Consider the following 22,640-nt stretch of genomic DNA (forward strand, 5'->3'; position numbering starts at 1 on the left):
TTCCCATGGAAATGTGACATCAAACGTACCTTCTTTAACATATATTTTCTTTTTAAAAATTAGGTAAAGGTATACCAAGCTGAACTGAGAGTTTGCTTATCGCCATCGAAAATACATGTTATCAGCTGGCAAGTGTTTCTACCTCTCATTTTTATTAACCTTTGTTTTGTGCATAAGTATGTATATGACAAAACCATGAAATAATAAAATTATTTATAGTAATTAAGTTACTACCACTCAAAACCAAAACAGTTTTAATTGCAAGAATTGCGTTAAGAGTAAGTCACTTCGTCTAAAATTTTACTGATCGAAATTTGATGTTTAAATGACATAGTGGCCGTATGTAACAGCAATAAAATTCAACAGCTGACTTGTGCACAGATTCTTATTGAAGTCGCCGATATACGCAGAAATTTCTTATCAACAAGTGAATTAATGCAAAAGATCCGAAAAGTAATACATTAGAAATGAAAGTAAATAGAATTTTTCCATTTGGTATGTACAAAATCTAGCTTAAAGTAATTTTAAATAAGAATTAACACAGGCAACCTCTTCTAGATGAGTCGCTATTCGATTGCGCGATCTCTAATCACCAATTGGACGAAATTGCTGTAGAAATTTCCAAGCGTGGCAGTGTGACTGGCCTCAATCAGATAGTATGGGCGTTAAAAGCGCTTACCTTGACCGACTCGACGACATTGGGTGGTGACGATACAGCGGCCAACGTACGCAGTCTCTGCCAGCGTGCTGCTTTTCCTATACCAGAGCACATTTTACTGAAGCTTGGCGTCGAACCGGCACTTCTTCCGCATATACACACCGCCGCCGTGTGTGTATATCCAGCGCGTGTTACCGATGCTGCTACGAAATTGAAAAAGTTAAACAAATATGATGTTATACCAATAGCCTCGGTGGCAACTGGCTTTCCGACAGGACAATATGGATTGGATTCGCGCTTGCGCGAAATTCACTATGCTATTGACTCAGGTGCCACAGAGATTGACATTGTTATAAATCGTCAGTTGGCACTTATAGGTGATTGGAAAGGTGTATACAATGAGGTGTGCGAGATGCGCAAAGCTTGTGGTACAATGGCGCATCTAAAAACTATTCTAGCCATAGGTGAACTCGGCAACATGGAGAATGTAATAATAACTCTAGATTGCTGGTTATATGTTACAAATAAGTTGTTAGTAATGTTTTACATTCGATGCAGGTATATAAGGCGTCCATGGCCTGCATGCTAGCTGGGGCAGACTTCATTAAAACGTCCACCGGCAAAGAGAATGTTAACGCCACTTTGCCAGCTGGTCTGGCTATGATTTATGCTATACAAGAATTCCAACGTCGGAAGGGCACTTTGGTTGGTCTAAAACCAGCTGGTGGAGTGCGGACTGTTCCCGATGCCATTGCTTGGTTGACACTCGTAAAAGAAACTTTGGGTACTCGTTGGTTGCAACCCAGTCTTTTTCGATTTGGCGCATCCGGACTATTGGATAAAATAGTGGAAGCTGTTAATGTACATATTAATAGTCAACAAGATGCTTATAATAGTAGCGATGTAACCAAAGGAGCGGCATATTAAATGAAATGGATTTGTATGTATGTATTGCACATACATATATATGTATGAAGTGCAAATTCCTGAAAATATATGTATGTATGAGTGTCATAACTGCCTAAGTCAAAAATCATACTTTCAAGAAAAACATTTTAATACACATAGTTTTGTTAGTAGAATAGGTAGGTATTACTAACATCCACTTAGACGGATATCGCGTGTGACAAAAGATTTGAGATTAGGCAATTTATAAACAAAAATATTTGTGGGCTTTGACAATACTGTCTTTCTATCTGTAAAACAAAAAAATTGCCGGGCTTTGGCTTAATGCAATATTTAAACCATTAATCATTCACAAATGTAGTTTAGGAATCTATCTAAACTTTTTCGCCTAGATATCAGGATTTGTTAAACTAAAAGTGCACAGTCAACTACGTCCGTTCTAACGACCGTCAAGCCTATATTGCGGGGATAAATTAAAATCATGTCCAACCAGCATCATAAAAAAATTATTCGCTTTGCAAGGAGGGAACATTAAAGCCCAAATAAATATTTTGCCAATATTGACGTACATATTTACTTACAGCGGTTGAAAAATACTTAAAAACGATGCGTTGGCAACCATATACGTGCATCTTTTGTCGAATACGGTACCGTCACGGTACTTTTTACGCTTGAATATATTTGCTGTGGTCACATTCATTGAAATGCGTTTATCTCTTGTAGGGTTCGCCTTGATTTTTTGTATTTTAGTAGGTGCATTGTGTAGGTGCCCATTTGGAAATTGTTTTCTGTTTTATATTGCAACCGGTAAATAAATAAAAAAAGAGGTTGTCTGTAAAGTCGGTTTACTAACGATAGTTTAACGTGACAACGTCATAAGAAAATACTGATGGAATGGTTGCAATTTTCAAAATAAAATTTTAATTTTATTTGTTTGATAGATATTTTGTGTGGATATAGAGAAGGAGGTAAATGGAATAGGCCAAGTTACATTTACACAAACGTGAATAAGTACGAAACATTTATCAAATTCATGGAAGATCTGTTCAATTTCGATTGTGCATCAGACGTTAATAAGTCAACAACTTAAGAGGCAACCACTCCCTTTCATTTCCTACTTTTCCTATCATCGTCCTATTCTCAACAGAGAAATGGTTCATTACCATGCACACAGGAAGAAGGCATATGCAAATATAAATACTCGTATGTGAATTTATATACAAATGCGCATGTACATACATATATATATATGTTCACTTAAGTAGAAAAGAGCCAGATGTCGAACGTTGCCGAACGTGGGGGCCGATTGTGCTCTTTGTCGTTCGTTCCGCGCTCTCGCTTGCTGTTCAAGCAAGGTAATGACGCATGAGCAAGATAATGGCGAATGAGCAAGATAACGACGCATTTTTTCGTGCGTGCAGCCGGCAAAATCGAATTATAAGACGTTATCACGTCAAAAATTAAGTATTTGGTGTATTCCTACAGAATTTAAATTTAGTTGAAACGATACAATAATGCCGACAGGAAAAAATTGCGTGCGTCTTGATGTTGTTCCACAAAGGAAAGGACCTAGAGATTTAAGCCGGCTCCGAAGGGCAGATATTTTTTATGAGGCGCTTTTTCGTAGCATAAATACAATCGGAGATTTTTCATTGCCAACCGAGACGCGACCGCTATTAGAAAACACTTTTTCTATCATGCGTGCTTCATGCACGCAGTATCGAACCTACGCACTAGTCACGCGGCCGCCATTTCAACACAATTAAACGTTTCTAAAACGATGGTTTTTAATGCTTTGAAATATTTTTCTGAGTATAGAAGAGCAGAAAATGTTCCCAGAAAAAAGAAAGCACGAAATATTGATAGGACGATTGCCAGATAGTCCCAGAAAAATCCAATAACGAAAACAACAGTTTCCCTTCGATTGGCAGAAGCGGAACTGCATGGTCGACAGCAGCGTAAGGACAACGCCGAATTTAGTTTGCTCGAGAGCGCATATCCTGGAAACAAAATTAGTGACGTTATATTTTATTTAGCGATGAAACGAAAATAGATTTGGTCCAGATGGTAGGAAGTACGTGCGGCGGCCAAAACATGCAGCATTCGACCCCCAGTTCATTTCACCAATCATAAAGCGCGGGGGAGACTCAATAATAGTGTGGAACTGCTTTTCGTGAAACGGTGAATGCGGTCAATTACGTTCAGATACTTCAAAATGTAAAGCCACTTTATGACTTTATGCGGAAAGAATTTACCGGTGATTTGGAAATTTCAACAAGGCAATGATCCGAAGCACACTTCGTTTTTCAAAGACCATTTGTTCACAGTTCTAGATTAGGCATATTCGTGTACCGACTTAAATATAATAGAACATCTTCGAAACGACGTAAAAAATGCACTATGTACGCAGAATATCACAAATTTGGATCAAGATCAAGGTAGCATGGGAACGTTGTCAATGCAATGTCGCTGTGCAGTAATAAAGCAAAAAGGATTTTCAACAAAATATTAAGGTATACCTTTATACTTATCCTTTTTGTCCGCATTTTTTATGATTTGACTGTTATTTTGTTTCGTTGTTAAGTATAGGGTTGTTCAATAGGTGCGCTTCAACTTTTTTCCGATAAGGAGGGCGAACGACGCAATATTTTTTATTTTTCCTTGTCATTTGTAAACTTCATTAGTATACATTTCATCATGGAACGCTACACACTTGAGCAACGATTGCAAATCGTGCAAATTTTTTATGAAAATAATTGTTCTGTTGCTGCTACTTTAAGAGCATTACGGCCATTTTACGGTCCATTTAACAAGCCGTTCCGTTTTGGGGTTATGTGAAGTCATTGGTCTACAGTAACAAGCCGGCGACGATTTGTGAGCTCAGAGCCAATATTGAACGCGAAATTGCTGGAATTTCGGCCGATTTATGCAAAAGAGTGTTCGAAAATTGGGTTCAACGATTGGACTTCGTAAAACGTGCACGCGGTGGTCATGCAAAAGAAATCGAATTTCATACTTAAATGTATATGTTCAAACTCGATAATAAAAAAAAAATTAGTTAAAAAAATCAAACCGTTTGTGTTTTATTCAAAAAAGTTCAAAAGTTGAAGCGCTCTTACTGAAAACCCCTATATTTTTCTCTATATTAAGTTGTATGTTATATGAAGTCAAAAAGTATATGTTTTTCTTACACAAAAGACTGATACAGATTAAAAATATTTTAAATTTATAAAAACAAAACCTAATATCCAAAACATTTAAGTGATTTGGCAAAAGTCTCAAATGGAGAGAACTGGGTATCGTTCTTAAGTATTTTTCAACGTCATAGGTATATATTTCGAAATCAAGAAACTTTAAATGTGTTGATTTTATTTGCAATAAGGCTCTACACACGTATTGTTTATATTTACAACATATGTATGTACGATGTATTACAATATGATAATAAATTATGACTGAATTCTTGTACTAAACTTTGGGCACAGTATACTCCACTTGGCCAGCTGCGGCCGCCACCAAATCCTCCTCGCCACCTTCTTCTCCCTGATTAAGAAACTCGTCATTCGCATTTGTGCCAACGCTATCAACATGCTCCTCCTTATGGAGCTGATTATTGGGAATTTTCACTTGCATATCAACGCCAAAAAAAGAGTCATCAAAATTGATACGATTACGTTCATCGTGCAGTAAATACACCGCTTTCGGCAACTGACCACTAGGGTCAGTTAATGCTTCTTTTTCGAATGCATTCAGCCATTTTATATTCACTTGTTTAGTGCCCGCGTTAAATTTTTTCGGCAATTTTTTTGGTTTTGCAGCATAGTAGTCGGTCTGATCACGCCCTTTGACAGGTACTGGCGGCGGAACAATGTGCTCCAATCGCTTACTTTTACCATCCAATTTTCCATTATTATACTCGAACAGAGGCATGTAGAAATTGAATGGCTGCACTTCAGGCGGTTGAATTTGCTGATAAGGCGTTGACACACCAGTAGCGATAACTAAAGGCTGTGTTGGACCTTTTTGTGGTGACGGCGTTGTGGTTGTTTCATCTGAGAGGTAGGCATTTGGTCGAAAGAGTTCACCGGCGCGACGTAGCAACGACTCGAAATCCTCAAGTGTTATATAATGTGGTTGCATTAGTTGCATATCCTCAATTGGATATTTAGGTGTGACCGTCCCTGTTATTGCTTGAACACGATACGTCGATTGTCGTTCAAACTGTTTTGATGGTGCTGCTGTGGAGAGATTCAACACCAAAAACCAAGAGAACTGAATGGAAATAATAGACACTTGAACCAATGAAATTTTATTAAATTTTTCACACTCACATAAAACACAGTTCTAGTCATCGTTAACGGGTTTACACTTTTTAAACTAACGAAAATCGTATATCCGTTATAATTTTGCTTGGTAACTCGTAATACACATTCGCAACGTCGAAGCGTTAAATAAACCTCCAGCAGTCGCACAATGCCATTTATATCATAGGAAAAACGCCATGACAGAAAAGAAAGCAAATGGGGTAGTTATCCACATATGTATGTAGATATGTATATGTATTTACGTATATGTGAATATGCTTGTCTAACATTTACATCTACCAAAAACGGAAGCTCGGAAGTTGAATGTAGCGCGGGCAGCTCAATTTTGACGAAAACCCGTCTGTATACGAATTGGGAAATTAACTAAATAGCGCGCTCCTGTAGCCACAAGCTTGCCTCCCCACGGGGAAGTGGAGCTCACATCTTGGCTTGGTTATATAGCTTATTTAGCTGGTTTAAAGTATGTTTTCGTATTATTTGAAAAAATAAAAAAACGTTAAATATATGTTCATACACATGTATATATAAAAAAAGTATGTAATCAACTCAAATGCACAAAAAGTTTTTTTCATAAAGCTGGTCTACAAACTACGCCCAGCCAGCTTCAAACAAAATAGCAGCCAGTAATCGTAATGATGTTAATGTAACACTGGCAAAATTTACTATCAAATGCCACAAAAGCAGCGGCTAAAAGCTTGAGAAAACTGAAACCCACTGTCGCGTGTTTGGTTTGAATGCAATGCGAAGCAAAACAAAGATGCGATTGTTTGAGCTGGAGCTGGTAGATGCAGAAAAACAAGTCACTCAGCTTGAGTCAATTGTTGCGGTTCAACATGCACATACATACATAGGTATAACTTAAAAGAGGAAAGACATCCATCTATGAATATTCATATATGCATGTATGTGTGCATGTACATACACAAACAAAAGATTGTAGACATACTCATATTCAACTTAAAAAATAAAAATAAACTGAATACCCAATTTAAAGAGCGATCTTTTATATCTAAATGTGGTCAGTAATTCCAGTATAAAAATGACGATTCAAAAATTTTCCTGCCTACAAGTTCGCATGAGTACGTTGACATGCTGGCTAAGCTGCATATTTACATACTTTACCATTATAATCACTACGCGAAAGTGACTATTGCATCTCACACCTGCTATAATCACAACGTCAATCTTTGTGAACTTGTTCGCATCTAACTACAAGTTCAAAGTTATTGCAGTCTGATGTTGAGCAAAATCGCTGACAACCGTGGTCCGTAGTCAATGCAAAAATGTGTGTTTTGGTTTATACGCAAACAGGAAATATTTAAGATTTACACAAATATTCATACAATGCGTATATGCATTTTATAATTATGTATGTATGTACTGTATAATACATCCGCCAACATACACTTGTGCTTGCGCAATTAGGCCACACAAACGACAGGGAATGAGAATTCATAAAAGTCGAAATTCATTGGTAAATTAAAATAAAAAGTTTCAGATAATTTAGCAAACTGTCTAGTTTTTTAAGTTAAATTAAAATGTAGAAACAGAAAACTGTACCTATTTTTCTTTATGTCGATATGGGTTTCGTTAAGCTCCAAAACCTTATCTCAGTGACTCGCGCCTTCTTTAGACTAGTACTTTGTTGGAAACCACTTTGGTAAAATTGCTTATCTACGCTTGCTCATTCTAAGTGTAAGTGTCTTAAATAGATCCGAAGTAGTTTTGCTACATTCGTCCGCCCATAATGAAATCTCATTCGCGCGATTTTCTTAAATCAACTACCCATTTAATAACTCCTCGTACATTTTCTATAGCGCTTAGGTTCGCGGCTTTCGATATTGTTGATTTCAACTATTCTTTAAGACTCCTTTAGTAGTAGTTGAAGCCGTTTTCTTACTGCAAATTCCAAACTATCGGTAACTTATCACCGAAATTCCCGAATAGGTTGGTGCGTGATTACAATTCGGAATTCACAGATGGAACGTTGGTTCGAATCTCGGTGAAACCAAAATTAAAAACAACATTTTTCTAATAGCGGTCACCCCTCGGCAGGCAATGGCAAACCTCCAAACTATTTCTGCCATGAAAAAGCTCCTCATAAAAATATCTGCCGTTCGGAGTCGGCTTGAAACTGTAGGTCCATCCATTTGTGAAACAGGAGGAGGAGCTCGGCCAAACACCCAAATAGGGTGTACGCGCCAATTATACATATATATATATAGATATATGGGCATTTTCACAAAAAGGTCAACCACGAGTGCAAAACTCAAACTGTTCCTGAGAACTTTTTGTTGATGAATAATAAATCTCAAATGTGTTTACTTTATAAATATAAAAGAATTTTTCTTTTCTTTTAATTTTGAACCGAAATATACAACGAATATTCAAAATTTACAAAAATCTAACTCTTTTGACCAAATATACCAACTTTTTTCCTTGTAATATTCCCTTATTCAAAGCAATACTATGATGTTTTTATAATTTAAAAATCTTCTACTGATAGTAACATATGTTTAACAAGCAGAGAGACTTAGTGAAGATCGAATAACGGTAGTTTTTTTTTGATTACTTCTGCTTATATTCGTATGTCGCGTCCGTTACCGAAAAATAGCATTTATTGTTCTCATTAGTGCAAAAAGTGTTGAAGTATAAAATGCTTTCAGACTTTAAGCAAATAACTTATTTCACTTAAGAAAATTAGCCATTGACTCTCGACAAAAACGATTAATAAAATTTATTGGTGTTTGAAATTCGTCGCGTCCGTTACCGCGAACCTTAAATTTTAAATAAAGTCGTAGAGATTGCACAAGATTAATATTTTATAGATGGCAAAAACGGCAAAAGATACAAGAAAAGCAATAACAACGAAATATAGAGAGAAAATGAAAGAAAGCGTCGAGAAATGGCATAAAGACAAGAAGAAAGAAGCTAAACGAAAGCAAGAGTACCGAAAAAGATTATCGCAAAAAATGAAAAATGATAGCAATTTATTAGAAAAGAAGAAAGAAAAGGACCGTGTTAGGCAGCAAGTTTTGCGGCAAAAAAAGAGCGTAAATAATATTGATAGTTTGAATTGCGAACGGTGGGAAAAGCAATAAAAAAAGTTGAGCGTGCGTTACCTAAAAACCGGAATAGAAAAATAGCTAGCCAACAGAAACGATGGATGAAAATACTACCAAGTCATTAAAAAGCCTGATGCGTGAAAAATTAATTGAAAAATTCTTTTTGCAAGATGAAATCAGCGTTCAAGCTCCTGGGAGAAAGGATACAATGTTAATCAATGGGAAAGTAGTCTCAAAACGTTTTATGCTTATGACCTTAACAGAAGCATATCAACTCTTCAAAGCCGAATGTACCGAGGAAAAAGTCTGCAAAACTATTTTTATTCGTTCTAAACCAACTTACATTCAGTTAATCAATAATTTACGACACAACATGTGTATCTGTAGGTACCATGCAAATTTTATTTTTTTACTAGAAGGCTGTGCAAAGATTATACCGCAGATTCCTTCCAAAGCTGATTTATTTCTTACATCAGTTGAATGAAAAGTGCATGGCTAATATTTGTAACAGCTGTGTACGCGATATTAAAGACGATCTAGTTCCAATACAGTTTATTAATCAATTTGATACGCAAATCAAATGGAAACAGTGGAGAAAAGTAGACGATCGCATAACTTTAAACTACACTATTGGTCCTTTAAACGACTTAATTCATGATGTAGAAATTCCGCTACCAGCTCTTAAAATGCATTGTTTTATTAAACGTCACCAACAAAATTACTTTGAAATTAAAAAGAAAAATTTAGCACCTTTTTTTCGCCACTTCACATGGCAAAGGTGCTGTAGACGGAATAGGTGCCGTAGTTAAACGAAAAGTCTGGCAAATTGTTAAAGCAAGAAATATCATTCTCGGTGATGCCTTATGCTTCTACGAATGTACTAAGAACAACATTGATGGAGTTAAAATTTTGTATATCTCTGGAACACAAATTGATAGTTTTTCTAATCAACTGTCAGAATTATGGCAAAATGTTCCAAATATCAAAGGAGTTAAAAGTATGCATTGGTTTTCATATTTCGACAGTAAATGTATTGAAGTTGCTCGGACGGTCTATTCATTAAAGAAAATAATTAAAATAGACCATCCTAAAAACTAATAACTTTCTTCTTAATTTTTTAAGTCGTTTTTACTGTAATATTACTTGAGTTTTTATTTTCAATAAAATAGAAGTGTTATAATGAAAAAAATTCTATTTCCTAGCACATGGAAAATTTTGTCGCGTCCGCTATGTCGCGTCCGTATTTCTTCTATATTCAATTAAAAAAAACGAAGAGAAAATTATCATATTTCATAAACCTACGAATAACAGTCATCTGTTCGCATTTATTATCATATATATTGTATATATATAAAAATCCTTAATTTGCTGAATTTTGTATATTTCTGAATGCGCCTCAAAAAAACTTCTATTTTTTGTCGCGTCCGTATCACTTTATAATTGCTTATAACTACGTACTTTTTTGTAAAAGATCTTTCCCGTATATATTAAAATCTAGCACTCCGTCAGCCCTTTAAAACAATATCAATATATATAAACTTTTACTTTGTCTTCATTATTTTGGACGCACTTAAAAGCGTACAAATGTCGCGTCCGTTACCGTGAAAATGCCCATATATATAATGTGCAAGTTGTCAAAAGCCCTGTGCTTTAATTTGATTAAACGTTCAAAAAACTAATTTAAAATAATAAAATTAATGGAACGTGCCCTTTTTTTGGATGTCCTTTGAATGGTACTGGATCTCAGCAATTTCTGCGCAGATAATGGTTTTGGTTTAAATACAGTTATACGAATGCAAAGCTACTTCAATGGTTTTTTCCTGAAACCGAATTTTTGCAGTAGCTTAACTATGTGATCACAAGTGTACGTTCATTCATCTATCAATAATTGGATTACAAAAGGATATGTATAAAAACTAATTGCATAAAAACCATAATTATAATTTCAATTAGGTGATGTAATTGAAGGCAGTGATATATAAAAGCAACTGATTTAAAAATCAAAGTACTGCTGAGATAACAAAATTACTAGTTCATACAAAATACCTGCAAGTAGAAAACTGAACAAACGTAATTGACATATAAAATATGTAGTAAAAAAATATGTTAGATAATCTCAGTAAGACCAACCACACAAAGGATCGTCGTAAAACGGTCCTCATATATAGTTTTGGTTAAAGACTCTTTGGCCCTCTTTGGCCGGATATAAATCCAGAGAAAGGGAAATTTTACACGATGTAATTCAATTACTACGGATGACAATATTTACAACACAAGCATACAAATATAATTAGTATACACATCCTTTGGTAGGTGGTCGGTCGAGCTTGACCTCCAATTTCTGTTGAATGTTTTGATGTTGTGCTACCAATTGAAAAAAAAAATTACCGTCAACGAACACAACGAATATGAAACAATGGGCCAACAAAATGATAGTCACACACGAAACGACTCAGCCACAGCAAGAACATTTACATTAGCTACTATAATTTTGTATTCTTCTTCATTTAATGACAACTCAGTGATTTTTTTATTTTTGCTTAATTCAAATATAAAATGTTTCTTTACAATTTTCTTTATTTCACAATACTTTGCTTATTTTACCACATCCTTCATCTCAAATAGTCTTCCCCTCTCCTTAGTCATCTATCTTTGCACTTTATACAAATTAAAACCATCAAAATGCTTTCAAATTTATTCAATTTATCTAATTCTCAAGGGCCTCTAAAAATTCTTTATTTTAATCTTTCAAAGAATTGTAATTGTAACTCATTGTTGCTATAGGTTGCTCTTTTGTCAATTTCCGGATAGGTACATAACTTACAACATATGTAAGTAAATATCGTGCCGGAATGGCAGTTTCTATATTTAGTGATTGTGTCGTCTAATTATATTATATGCAGTTCGCCATACTCCTGGGACTAACCGATGCAGCAGAGTTGCTCTTGTAACTATTTTTGAGAGCAGTTTTCAGCGAAGCTCATCAAATGGGCCCTAATACCGAAAAATGTAATAATAATTACCCCTTTTGTATATACCAATTTGATTTTAAATTATTCAGAATAACAGCATATTAAGCAACTTATACTCTTATATAATTGCATCTTTAAACAGTTGAGGGCGTGGTCAACGGGCAAGATATCTTCTCAGTAAATCGATGAACGATTGAACGGCTAACTCCATTATGTTTGCCTATGTTTTTTTTTATTGAAAAACTCACTGCACTTGTAGTACAAGCTGCAAAAGTAGAAGCTCAAATATCGACACCTTTAGCTCCGATACAAAACACCGAACAAGGGTGGCAAGAGTACTTCCCTGTTGACTTCAGAGATGAGAAAATGGTGTGATGAAAGACGTTTCGCTATATTACAAAAAACTTCTAAACTCGCACCAACTCCGGCATGCCTTCGATGATAATTTGTAACGCTTTCAAGTCTTTTGTTACAGTATCTGTTAGTACTTCCATCGCTTTCTGCTGCATAGCCAAAAATGACTTCATTTCCTCCTCACTCTCTTTATCAATAGCATATTCACTGCCTCCGGTGAAAGCATATTGATTGCGTTGCATGCGCATTTGGGATAATAATTCGCTGAGACGTCCCTGTAAAAGGCAAAATAGTAATGTGACATATAACCATTGCAAATGACAAGCATATACATGCCTTAAATTGGGTTGGTGCTGAAACTAAGGCCTGCATATTTTCAAGCTTTGTTCGTAGCGCCTCTTCTTCTGGTGTCAATGCCAATCCGATTTTGCGTGTGCACTCTTGTTTTACAATGATCTATTTAACAGAACAAAAAAAATTAAATGGTTACATTTTTCCCATATTAAAACCAAATTTTAATTACTTTTAATATATCATGGCTCAATTCTGCTAATTTTCGCTTGTGCTCCATTATTTTTGCTGTTGCAGAAGAATGTCGTTGTCTCAACGCGGCTAAATCCTTTTCCACTTTCTTCAGATACAGCGCATGTGTTTCCGTTTCAGTCTCCTGACATTTTGTTCGCCATTTGAGGTCATAGAAACCAATCATTGGTACTGGTATGAACTTCGTTTTGTCTGGATTATCGACTTTAGCTTGACCCCACATCCGCGGATCAATACCCTTTGGAGGGTTCTCCAAATATTCTTTTAGTTGGTCTTCGTCGGGCAGCACCAGCGCCAGCACTTCTGCGATACCAAGATTGGCTAATTGTGCTTTTACATTCGGTTGATTAAGGTAGTTTGAAACTTCGGTTGCGAGTATACGTTTTGTTTCATTGGGCGCCATTTGGGATCGCTCCTCAAGGTATATTACTATTTGACATTTTTTCTCCTCATGTTCTTTGATGGACTCAATGTTTATAGCGAGGTTTGGTTTATTACCGAAAATACTATTGAGTGAGGTGACAATTTGCTGCTGTTGAACTCTGAAAGTATTTTTAAAATAATAATTACTTGATATAGTATGTATTCACATGTACATTAATATTTGTATAGGCAATTAATGAATGCTATTCTTACTTCACGTCTGCCAACAATTTGTTAAAATTTAAGGCGACCAATCCCATTTTATTATCTTTGCCTGGCAAGCGACTATAGCCCATTGCCTTAAAACGACATAGATAGTTTTGGGGTGTAATTTCCACCGGCATCGCATTTTGTGAGTAAAATGACTTTCCAGTACCCCACATGGCCTGCAAGTAGTTCCATTTGGCGATGAGAGTATCGCGCTCATCGCCGTATATCGAAACGTTGAAAATGGACTGGGCGAAAGCTTCATCAGGTGATAGTTGGGGCACTTGTTGCTGTTGTTGTCCGAGCATAAAATTCGTTGCACCACTGAAGCCACCAAATCCTGGAGTAACAGTTGTAACGGCAGGCTTACCAAAATCTAAACATGCTTTTATTAAGGAACACATTTTTTACTGTCTTAAGAAATGTGTGTATACTTGAACCAAATGTACTGCCGCCGGTGCCAAATCCTCCAAAAGCATTTGTTTGTGTACCAAATCCACCAAAGGCTGGAGCTGTAGACGTCGTTGAAGTCGCACCAAAACCCCCAAAGCCAGAACCACTAGTGGCGGCATTAGTCCCGAAACCACCAAAAGCAGGTGCTGTAGATGTGGCTGCGCCAAAGCCACCGAAACCAGTTGTATTGGTAGCTGTTGCCGTACCACCAAATAGGGAGGGTGCAGATGTTGCCGCGGCGCCAAAACCTGTGCTCAAAATGTGTAGTCCAAATTAAATTAAATTCAATTAAACTCTAGAATTGTGGCATTTACCAGTAGCACCAAAAGCTGACGTACCAAAGGCAGGAGCTGCTGCTGACGTTGCTGCGGTGCCAAAACCAGGAGCCGCTGCCGTACTGCCAGTGCCGAATGATGAGAAGAGGCCGCCAGCTATTGCGAGTAATGTTTAAGTATAATGCTCAAATTATATTCAAATAGATCAAGTAATGATTAAAATTAAAAAAAAAACGAGTACACTACAACCGAAACATTGCTTATCAGCTTTTACTGCAAAGCAGACTTCAATCTCAGCATTTTCAGTAGTCTTTCTATTATTCGAAGGGGTTGTTGTCGCAAGTAAAATACTGAATAGCGTCGAAATGTGTATAGTGTTATCAGTCGTTCTACTCGCATTTCTTGCATCAATTGGTTATGTTGGCTATGTAGCTTACAAAAAAGGGTAATTTTTCACTTTTAAAACTTGTGAAATAAATTTATTAACAGAAAGTTTATTTTTAGGATCAATATAACAGAAGTTCGCATTAACAGCATAGATGATGTGAAACGTCTGCTGATCCCATCAAGAGCGGATCGACCATTAAAGTATCTTCAAAAAGCGGCTTGAGCTCAATAAAACTTTATAATCACATTTCACAACGCAACCATTATCTAAAAACTTACGTTTAGCGGGCGTGCTTGTAGCACCTAATGAAGTGTTCCCGCCGAAAAATGACATTTCGCCAGACTGCAACTTTCTTATCACGTCTTTATAATTTCACAATTTTCACAATGCAGTTATTTATAATTTTGTATTGCACAAAATTTCGTTATTAGCCAAGAAGTTTATTTTTTACATTTATTTTTCTATTTTATCTTCAACTTTATATTGGCGCTTCCGCAAGGAAATACAAAGTATCATTTGTCGATCAGAATTTCACCACGAGTTACAAATTTATCTGAAAACCAGCTGTTCGGGTGACAATGAATCAAATTGAAAGCATACCGTTCATTATAGTGCCTTCACAACGAGCTCATTCAAATAGTATTCATTATTTGTGAACATCTAAACATCTGTCATGTATTATGTTGTTGCAAAATGTGTAATTAGTTAATTGTAATTGTAAATATAGCACTTAACAAGTTGGTTGGTGGTATTTTCCTGGTTCTTAGCAAAGCTTTTGACTCCATTGATCATGGTATTCTCCTTCAAAAATTAAAATTTTATGGTTTTTCGGACAGCTCTGTCAGTCTAATCAGGAGTTACTTGAATAACCGCAAGCAATATGTTATCATTAACGGGTAAGTCAGTGACTCAAAATTTATTAATATAGGCGTTCCCCAAGGCTCCGTTCTCGGTCCCTTATTATTTTTATTATATTTATATGATATCTCCAAATTACCCCTAAGAGGAAAAATATTTTTATTTGCGGACGATTGCTCTATTTTCTATCCAGGTGATAGCACTGAAGAAATTAGGCTGAACATTGAGGCGGATTTGATCATTATCGACGAGTTCTTTAGACTAAATAAACTTTTATTAAATGTTAATAAGACGAATGTTGTATGTTTCCGAAGTAGAAGGAATTCTGTTTAACGAGGTCAATTGTGTTGAATTCCTGGGTGTTAAAATAGATTCTATCTTGAGTTGGAATCAGTGTTGCCAACGCCAATAAATCTGAGTCGCCAGGTCCAATATCAAAAGTCGCTAACTCCATCAGGGGCGGATCCTAAATTTCATTCTAAGAGGTGCACAGGAGGGCAGCTGCGGGACTTAAAATTTTTAGATGAATAATAATTAAACCAGTAATACCAACTCTACTGAAATTTGAGGTCAACGGAAGTTAGTTTCAATCTCCTGAAATACTGCTTTTTTTATTATGATTCGATAAATCTACTAAATTTTTTAACGCTTTGTTAATTTGTGTCTGAAAAACATTTGTGTCTTTAAAATATCATTGGAAAGCGTGAGTGATTCAAGAAATCTTGAAAAAGTTATTTACGAAGTTGATCCAGTACTGGATTCAAATGGAAATTTGAAAATTTATAAAATTAATAATATTAACTATTACGTTTTTATAATAAAATCAGGCAAATCATACAACAATTTACTATATTATTATTAATTAAAGTCTTGAAATAGATTTATAAAATTTTATTTTTATTTTATTTTATAAAGGTTTACACAAATTAATTATTATTTTTTTTAATTATTATTAATTATTTTTTTTTTCCACAATAGCTAATTAAGCTGTTCTAGCTGCCTGTTTATTTAGTTCGTAAGACCCTATGGTTGAACTTTTGTTAATCTTACGAATAACGAGTACTTATATTTTATTTATATTCAAAATATTAAGCACAATGTACCTTAGAGTTTAAAATCACATCAACACTCTGTGTTAAAAATGCACCACGATTGGTGTATAAAATGTCAGCAAGGTAATGTTTTTGCTGAAACCAACATATTTGTTTATGCTCGCAAAATTTAGTTAAGCCAACACGTTCATTCAATATTAAACAGAAAAATTAATTTGTTTATGTTTTAAAAATGTCTTTCGATACAATACCAAAGGATTTGCGTGGACTGCGTGCTTGCTTAGTGTGTTCACTTGTGAAGGTAATTAGGACATCCACCCCATCGGCATTTTCTTCAAGTAAAAAATATGTAATTTTTTAATTTTTATAATATTAGACGTTCGATCAATTCGAATGTGACGGGTGCGATAATTGTGACGAATTTCTGCGTATGAAAAACAACAAAGATAATGTATATGATCACACAAGTAATAATTTTGATGGCATTATTTCGCTGATGAGTCCAGAAGATTCTTGGGTAGCGAAATGGCAGCGTTTGGGTGAGTTAAAACTTTTGAAATACCCTAAGTTTTTTCTTAAAGTAGATTAATAACAATATTTTGGTGCATACACCTATGAAGATTTTTTGATCAAGCGCTTCAAATTCAACATTTTGTTAAATCTTTGATGACGTTTGATAGGTAATAGCCATGCTTTTAATTTATATGTACGTGTGCATGTATGTATGTAAAGTGCAGGTGATAATTTAGATACGTATACATAAATGCATAAAACCAAATTTGAGCCATTTATATCGCCTATTCTTCTTGATCGGCGTATCCATGATGGGTGATCGTAGCATACAAACGTTAGCCACACGGCTGTCGGCTATGAGCCCTATTCACTCATATGTCCGAAATAAGCGACTTTTCTTATTTTTATGTCTGTAAGCATGTTCCTTGAAGTTATTCTCATAATTTTTCTATAGCACTACATTCCAAGGGCTTCTAGTCGGTGTATGTTTGTAGTTTTCAAGGTCCAGGCCTCGCATCCATATAAATGTGTCGACCATAAGTAGCATCTCAGAATTTGTGCCTTTAAATTAATTGGCTTGTCCCGCCTTGTCAGTAGTTTACTAATCTTCATGAAGGCCGTTCTAGAAGTTTCCATTGGTTTAGTTTACTGCTTTACTCTATTTCTACTACAACAACAACAACAGAAGTTTCTATTCAAACTCTTATTTCATGATCAATGTCCCATAGGCCGTTAAGCCATACTCCTAGATATTTGAAGTTGCTTATTTCCTATTTTTAGTCTCTGCGGCTTCTACTTACAATAATAAATTTGGAAATGAAGAAGGCTTTCGACACAGTCGGCCACTCCACGTACTAGATGACACGCCGCGACTGAAGATATGGTCCGCGAATTATCTGAATGGTCGGCATTCGTCAGTAATTTTTCGAGATCAGCTCGAAACAGAGGAGCATAAAGCAAGGTAAACCGCAGGGTTGTGTACTTTCAACCTTGCTTTTCGACTTCTACATCTCAAAGCTCTCCCAACCACAAAAGGGAGTCACACACGCTATGGCACACCAATATCGACCGTCAACAACCTCAAAATTCTGGGTGTTACCTTGCTCTCCTTTTCAGCGCACATAAACGCAATTGTCGCTAAGGTCAAAAACCGCAACAAGGCCCTCAAATCGCTAGCCGGTAACACTTGGATTTAAAGACAAAGAAATGTTGTTAGCGACATTTAAAGCTAGTTCTGAATAATGCTGCGACTGTCTGGTCGCCTGGCCCCAATGATATGCAGTGGACAGAGTTCCAGACCTGTCAAAAACCGCAATCAGGACAGCCACAGGACGCCTCCTGATGCTCCCCTGTAACAGCTTCACAACGAGGCTTCCATTCTCCCGGGTATGGAGGATAGCAAGCAATTTCTACTGCGGTGCTACTGAAGGTATAACCTCAGCAGACATTTACTATAGCCTGAGCCAACCATCTCCCAGGGATATAAGGAGGCATCTCTTCAACTAATCGACAACTACTGAACGCGACAGTGTTTAGACAGACAATTAACGGGATTTATCGAGAGACACCACCTTCTTAAGCTCCCGACACCCGGATTTCGTTATCGTAGTCCAACCCCTACCTACCCGCTTAACCTTGGCACAATTACATTCTACTAAACTCCTACCTATCCGGAATTAACCCCGACACACCCAACACATGTCCAGCATCTGAAGACGCCCCGCACGAAACTTTTCACATGGTCTATCAAAACCACACATCTTACACCCCCCTCGTTCTGAACCCAACCTGTCGAAACAGCAAGTTTACTGAGCCTACCGTTAGATGAGTTAGACGATGACAATCGGTGATAACACCTCACTGGCTTGGTTTAGTAAACTTCTACAACAACAAAACCATTTCTTTCTTTTTTACCAAATCAAAAATGACGTTTAGCGCACTTCCAATGTCAAAGTGATTTAAAAATGTGTTTCTTATTATCTTTTGCAGGACGCTTTACTCGTGGCATCTACGCTATCTCGGTATCAGGGAACCTTCCTCAAGCAACACTCCGTGAAATGAAAAGTCGCGGTATTCCCTATAGATCGAGAGACACTAGCCAGCGTTAAACTACTCTAATAATATAAGAATAATAATTAATAAAAAAAACTATGAAATGATGTACAAAAGTTATTTTTATTGTAATTATAAAGCCCATTACAAAAAGTACAAATAGTAAGTACAGTAAAATGCGCAAAGTTGACCACAAAATTTAATACAAATTAAAACAAACTCATATGCGTACATATGTATGTGCATACATACCTACATATTTTCCTAAATGTGTTAATTTTTATTCAGTTTTTTCTTGAATTCAATGCAAACTCTGATTTTGTTTAGTAAATTTAATTAAAACAAAACTGTGTTTTTTAACCGTGTAAACTTATCCTGGTTTTACATATTTATTCGAAATCAAGAATAGTGATAAGTATACTAAGGTGATTTTTAAATTCGAAGCAACAAGTTAATATAAAGATAGTAAGGGCAAATGGAAATTACTCTTCCAAAGCCAGAATACGTAAGCCGTCGCCACCAGCGGTGGTAGCCTGCACTCCAAACCCAGCAGCCTCCAATTCTTCTTTCAACTTCCAATAAACCTGATTGCTCTCGAAATTTTCTGGTAAAAGCACAATGGCAAAACCTCCCGCACCCGCACCTGTTATTTTGCTAAAAAACCCACGCTTGAAGGCAATAGCAAATATCTGTTCCAATTTGGGATGTGTGACACCAATAGCTTTGAGGAGATCGTTGTTAATTTGGAACAATCGCTCAAGTTTTTCAAACTTTTCACTATCATCTTTCGCATTACCAAAGCTTTCATATAACGGTATAGCGCTTGACACTATTTCCTCACAGGCATCCCATATGGAGTCCACAACTTTCGGAAATGCCTCCGACAGATGCCGTACTTTAGCAACAATATCAGCAGTGCTACGATTTACACGACTATCTACAAGCATTATATTTAATGGTCGCTGTATATTAAGTGATTGAAAGCCTTGCCCTTTAACAAAACGTAACATTCCACCGTAAGTCACTACAGTATTGTCAACGCCAGATGGTGTACCATGCATAATGCGCTCCGACTCAAACGCCCACTGAGAAATAAGTGCTTTATTTTCTAATTTAATGTATGACTGCTCGTCGAAGTGACCTGTAAAAAGTAAAAATGCCGCCGCTACTACTGCGCCAAACGAAGCCGAGCTGCCTAGGCCAGAACCAATAGTTAACTCTGTGTCTATGTAGACTTCAAACCCCGATTGTATAGTAAGTTCTGCACTCGGTGCCGAAAGAACTGCTCCTGCCAATAGATAATATATAGACAAAAATGATTTTTGAGCTTGCAGTTGTTTAGGAGAATTGCTGATGGATCCTTCCAATTGTTTCGCGACAACGACACGCACATCCTCAAGCAATTTAGCCGTGCAATCCAATTTACCACCAGGATATTTGACGCGAAACTCGTTAACAAATTCATTGAACTGTTTCAATTGAATCTCGAATGTGCAATTTAGTGTGTCTAAATTAAAAACACAGACTTGATTTTCTGGTTGTGGATGGAATTTTAGTTTTGTTGTAAGTCCCACAGCGGCGGATAACGCTGGCTTTTTGTAGACGACGGCATGCTCGCCGTGAAGAATTACTTTGCCGGGTGCAATAATTTCAAACTTCTTCATGGTTCACCGGCTGTTGCTAACTAGATCAATTTTCAAATTTGTTTCAGTTATTCCGTTGTTTACTTGTGTTGTAAACTACAAAAGTAAAAATTCTTTTGTGAAAACAATGCGATCTGATACAGCGTTAATAATCAACCTACTTGTTTACTCACAACAACACAATCTCCTTAATGAGAGTCGGGTTTGCCACGATGGAATAAGATATTAAGGTATTTATTAACTAAGCAAAGCCGTATTTTTATGCAAATGGGTTTACTTGACTTTTGGCTCACAGATCGATTATCACTGTACTTTTAGCTTCAAAGATGTCTTACGAGCACTTTGTTTTATTTCTATACATTTAATATTGGTTTCTCTTCAATCCAAGCAGTTAGATTTTCTATGTCTGATCGCGTGTGTTATTTATTACGTAGAAGCAATACTTTCACTTTCTGCTCTTTTTTTAATTTGAAGATCTGCCTTTGTTCGTGTTTTCAGTACTCTTGTTTCATTTATCCGTCCAAGCCGCTTCGTCGACCCAGCTTACTAACTTTAACTGCTGCTGTTACCTGACTGAATGACGCTATAACCTCACAGAAACTTATATTTAGAGTACATGTGTATATGTAGGTATAATAACAGCATGTGGTGACTTTATTTTTATTGCACTGTTTGCTGCACTTTCTCCCACTCTTCGGGTGTGTACGATTTTTGTGAGAATGCGTGTATCTCTTTTAGCTCGTCCGCAAGCGCACTGTTCACTAGGCGATGCTTCTGCAGCAATGTCTTACCACGGAATGCCTCTGAAACAATCGTAACGCTGAATTTACCGCCACAACCGTCTGATTCGTCAATCGCCTTTACATATAGCGCTCCCAGATTATCGGCTAGTTTTTCTTCCAAATGCTTTGCTGTATATTTGCTCATTTTAAGTCAAATTTAAAATCCAAATTCCCTCCAATCCCTGCTGCGGTTATAGTTTTCAATTCGTTAGCCGACAGTTCACTACAAAACTAACCAAACAAGTACTTGTTAATCTTTGCATTGATTCTGCATAAATACATATACATATATAAACGCAAGTACAGACAAAAACAACTATTAAGGCAAGTAGTTCTCTGTGTTGAACATAAATTGGTTATGACACAAGCTCTCAGTATATTTATACAAATCTACATTGGTACCAAAACCAATATTTCAGGTTTTTTCTTTTTTTTATATATTAACCATTTACCTTTTTTATTTTGGACTCCGTGGGTAACAACTTTTTTTACATTAAGAACGTGAGACGTCAGCTGGGGCTCGAGTCTCGAACTTAAGGAATAGTGATCGGAAATCAATCAATTAATCGATATATCCTAAAAAACTTTGAAATAATAATAATATTTATTACCACATACATAATAAGCTATGTAATAACAGATTACTAACAAGCGTAATCGTCTAAAAAATTTAAGTTTTCGTGATAAATAAACTGTTTTATTTGAACTTTATTAATACGTTCACATATGCATTAATCACCTATAAATCCACCAAATTAATCTACCCGTTCACATATGGGAGATTACCTGCAAAATCTACAATCAGCTTTCAATACTGCTTTGAGAGGGTTTTCTTCATAGGAATTATTTTGGTGGAGTATTTCGGTGTTTTTGGTTTCTTTAATTATTATTAACGGGAGAAGGAACAGCTAATTTAATTGCGCAATCGGGTGCTAATAATAAACAGTTGGAGGAAATCCGTATGCAACGTTTACTGATTATGATAAATTATGGCAGTAGTACGCATTCGAGATTCGATATTACATTTTATAGTAAGTAATAAGAGGTCAAAACGTTTACGGACACACCCTTTTTTCTGTGAAATGAATCCCTAATTAATAATATTTAACAAATATTTTATTAGAATTATGTTTACAGACCTGTTTGCTTTGCCGGCATCCATTTCATTTAG

General features: G+C 36.1%; 6 protein-coding genes and 1 long non-coding RNA gene across 8 annotated transcripts; 3 read left to right on the forward strand and 4 right to left on the reverse strand.

Annotated features, from left to right (window-relative positions):
- The first annotated feature begins 53 nt into the window (after nt 1–53).
- Nucleotides 54–2,263, forward strand: LOC128866496 (deoxyribose-phosphate aldolase). The gene is made up of 3 exons (XM_054107301.1): nt 54–495; nt 559–1,145; nt 1,217–2,263. The coding sequence occupies exons 1-3, from the start codon at nt 468–470 to the stop codon at nt 1,583–1,585; spliced, it is 984 nt and encodes a 327-aa protein (XP_053963276.1). The 5' UTR covers nt 54–467; the 3' UTR covers nt 1,586–2,263.
- A 2,506-nt stretch (nt 2,264–4,769) lies between these two features.
- LOC128866497 (uncharacterized) lies at nt 4,770–6,054 on the reverse strand. The gene is made up of 2 exons (XM_054107302.1): nt 5,896–6,054; nt 4,770–5,836 (listed from the first exon to the last, which is right to left on the reverse strand). The coding sequence occupies exons 1-2, from the start codon at nt 5,914–5,916 to the stop codon at nt 5,033–5,035; spliced, it is 825 nt and encodes a 274-aa protein (XP_053963277.1). The 5' UTR covers nt 5,917–6,054; the 3' UTR covers nt 4,770–5,032.
- A 5,386-nt stretch (nt 6,055–11,440) lies between these two features.
- Nucleotides 11,441–15,172, reverse strand: LOC128867156 (probable nucleoporin Nup54). Its single transcript, XM_054108251.1, has 7 exons — nt 14,848–15,172; nt 14,221–14,337; nt 13,888–14,154; nt 13,460–13,829; nt 12,804–13,365; nt 12,617–12,736; nt 11,441–12,555 (listed from the first exon to the last, which is right to left on the reverse strand). The coding sequence occupies exons 1-7, from the start codon at nt 14,900–14,902 to the stop codon at nt 12,334–12,336; spliced, it is 1,713 nt and encodes a 570-aa protein (XP_053964226.1). The 5' UTR covers nt 14,903–15,172; the 3' UTR covers nt 11,441–12,333.
- Nucleotides 14,346–15,098, forward strand: LOC128867157 (uncharacterized). Its single transcript, XR_008454981.1, has 2 exons — nt 14,346–14,626; nt 14,686–15,098. It is a non-coding gene; the product is annotated as an uncharacterized LOC128867157 (long non-coding RNA).
- A 1,478-nt stretch (nt 15,173–16,650) lies between the features above and the next one.
- LOC128868942 (transcription elongation factor SPT4) lies at nt 16,651–19,100 on the forward strand. The gene is made up of 3 exons (XM_054111576.1): nt 16,651–16,780; nt 16,856–17,018; nt 18,982–19,100. The coding sequence occupies exons 1-3, from the start codon at nt 16,712–16,714 to the stop codon at nt 19,098–19,100; spliced, it is 351 nt and encodes a 116-aa protein (XP_053967551.1). The 5' UTR covers nt 16,651–16,711.
- Nucleotides 19,101–19,148: 48 nt separating this feature from the next.
- LOC128868939 (uncharacterized) lies at nt 19,149–21,322 on the reverse strand. Of its 2 annotated transcripts, none has more exons than XM_054111574.1 (2): nt 20,861–21,322; nt 19,149–20,783 (listed from the first exon to the last, which is right to left on the reverse strand). In XM_054111574.1, exon 2 carries the CDS (start codon nt 20,706–20,708, stop codon nt 19,527–19,529), a length of 1,182 nt encoding a protein of 393 aa, XP_053967549.1. In that variant the 5' UTR covers nt 20,709–20,783; nt 20,861–21,322; the 3' UTR covers nt 19,149–19,526. The 2 variants fall into 2 exon arrangements, with proteins under 2 accessions (XP_053967549.1, XP_053967548.1); XM_054111573.1 differs by having other exon boundaries at nt 20,849–21,322.
- Nucleotides 21,323–21,345: 23 nt separating this feature from the next.
- On the reverse strand, nt 21,346–22,017 carry LOC128868943 (uncharacterized). The gene is made up of 2 exons (XM_054111577.1): nt 21,922–22,017; nt 21,346–21,700 (listed from the first exon to the last, which is right to left on the reverse strand). Exon 2 carries the CDS (start codon nt 21,612–21,614, stop codon nt 21,348–21,350), a length of 267 nt encoding a protein of 88 aa, XP_053967552.1. The 5' UTR covers nt 21,615–21,700; nt 21,922–22,017; the 3' UTR covers nt 21,346–21,347.
- Nucleotides 22,018–22,640: the final 623 nt, after the last annotated feature.

Source organism: Anastrepha ludens, chromosome 6 (genome assembly GCF_028408465.1).
Source record: "Anastrepha ludens isolate Willacy chromosome 6, idAnaLude1.1, whole genome shotgun sequence".
NCBI classification, from domain to species: Eukaryota; Metazoa; Arthropoda; class Insecta; order Diptera; family Tephritidae; genus Anastrepha; species Anastrepha ludens.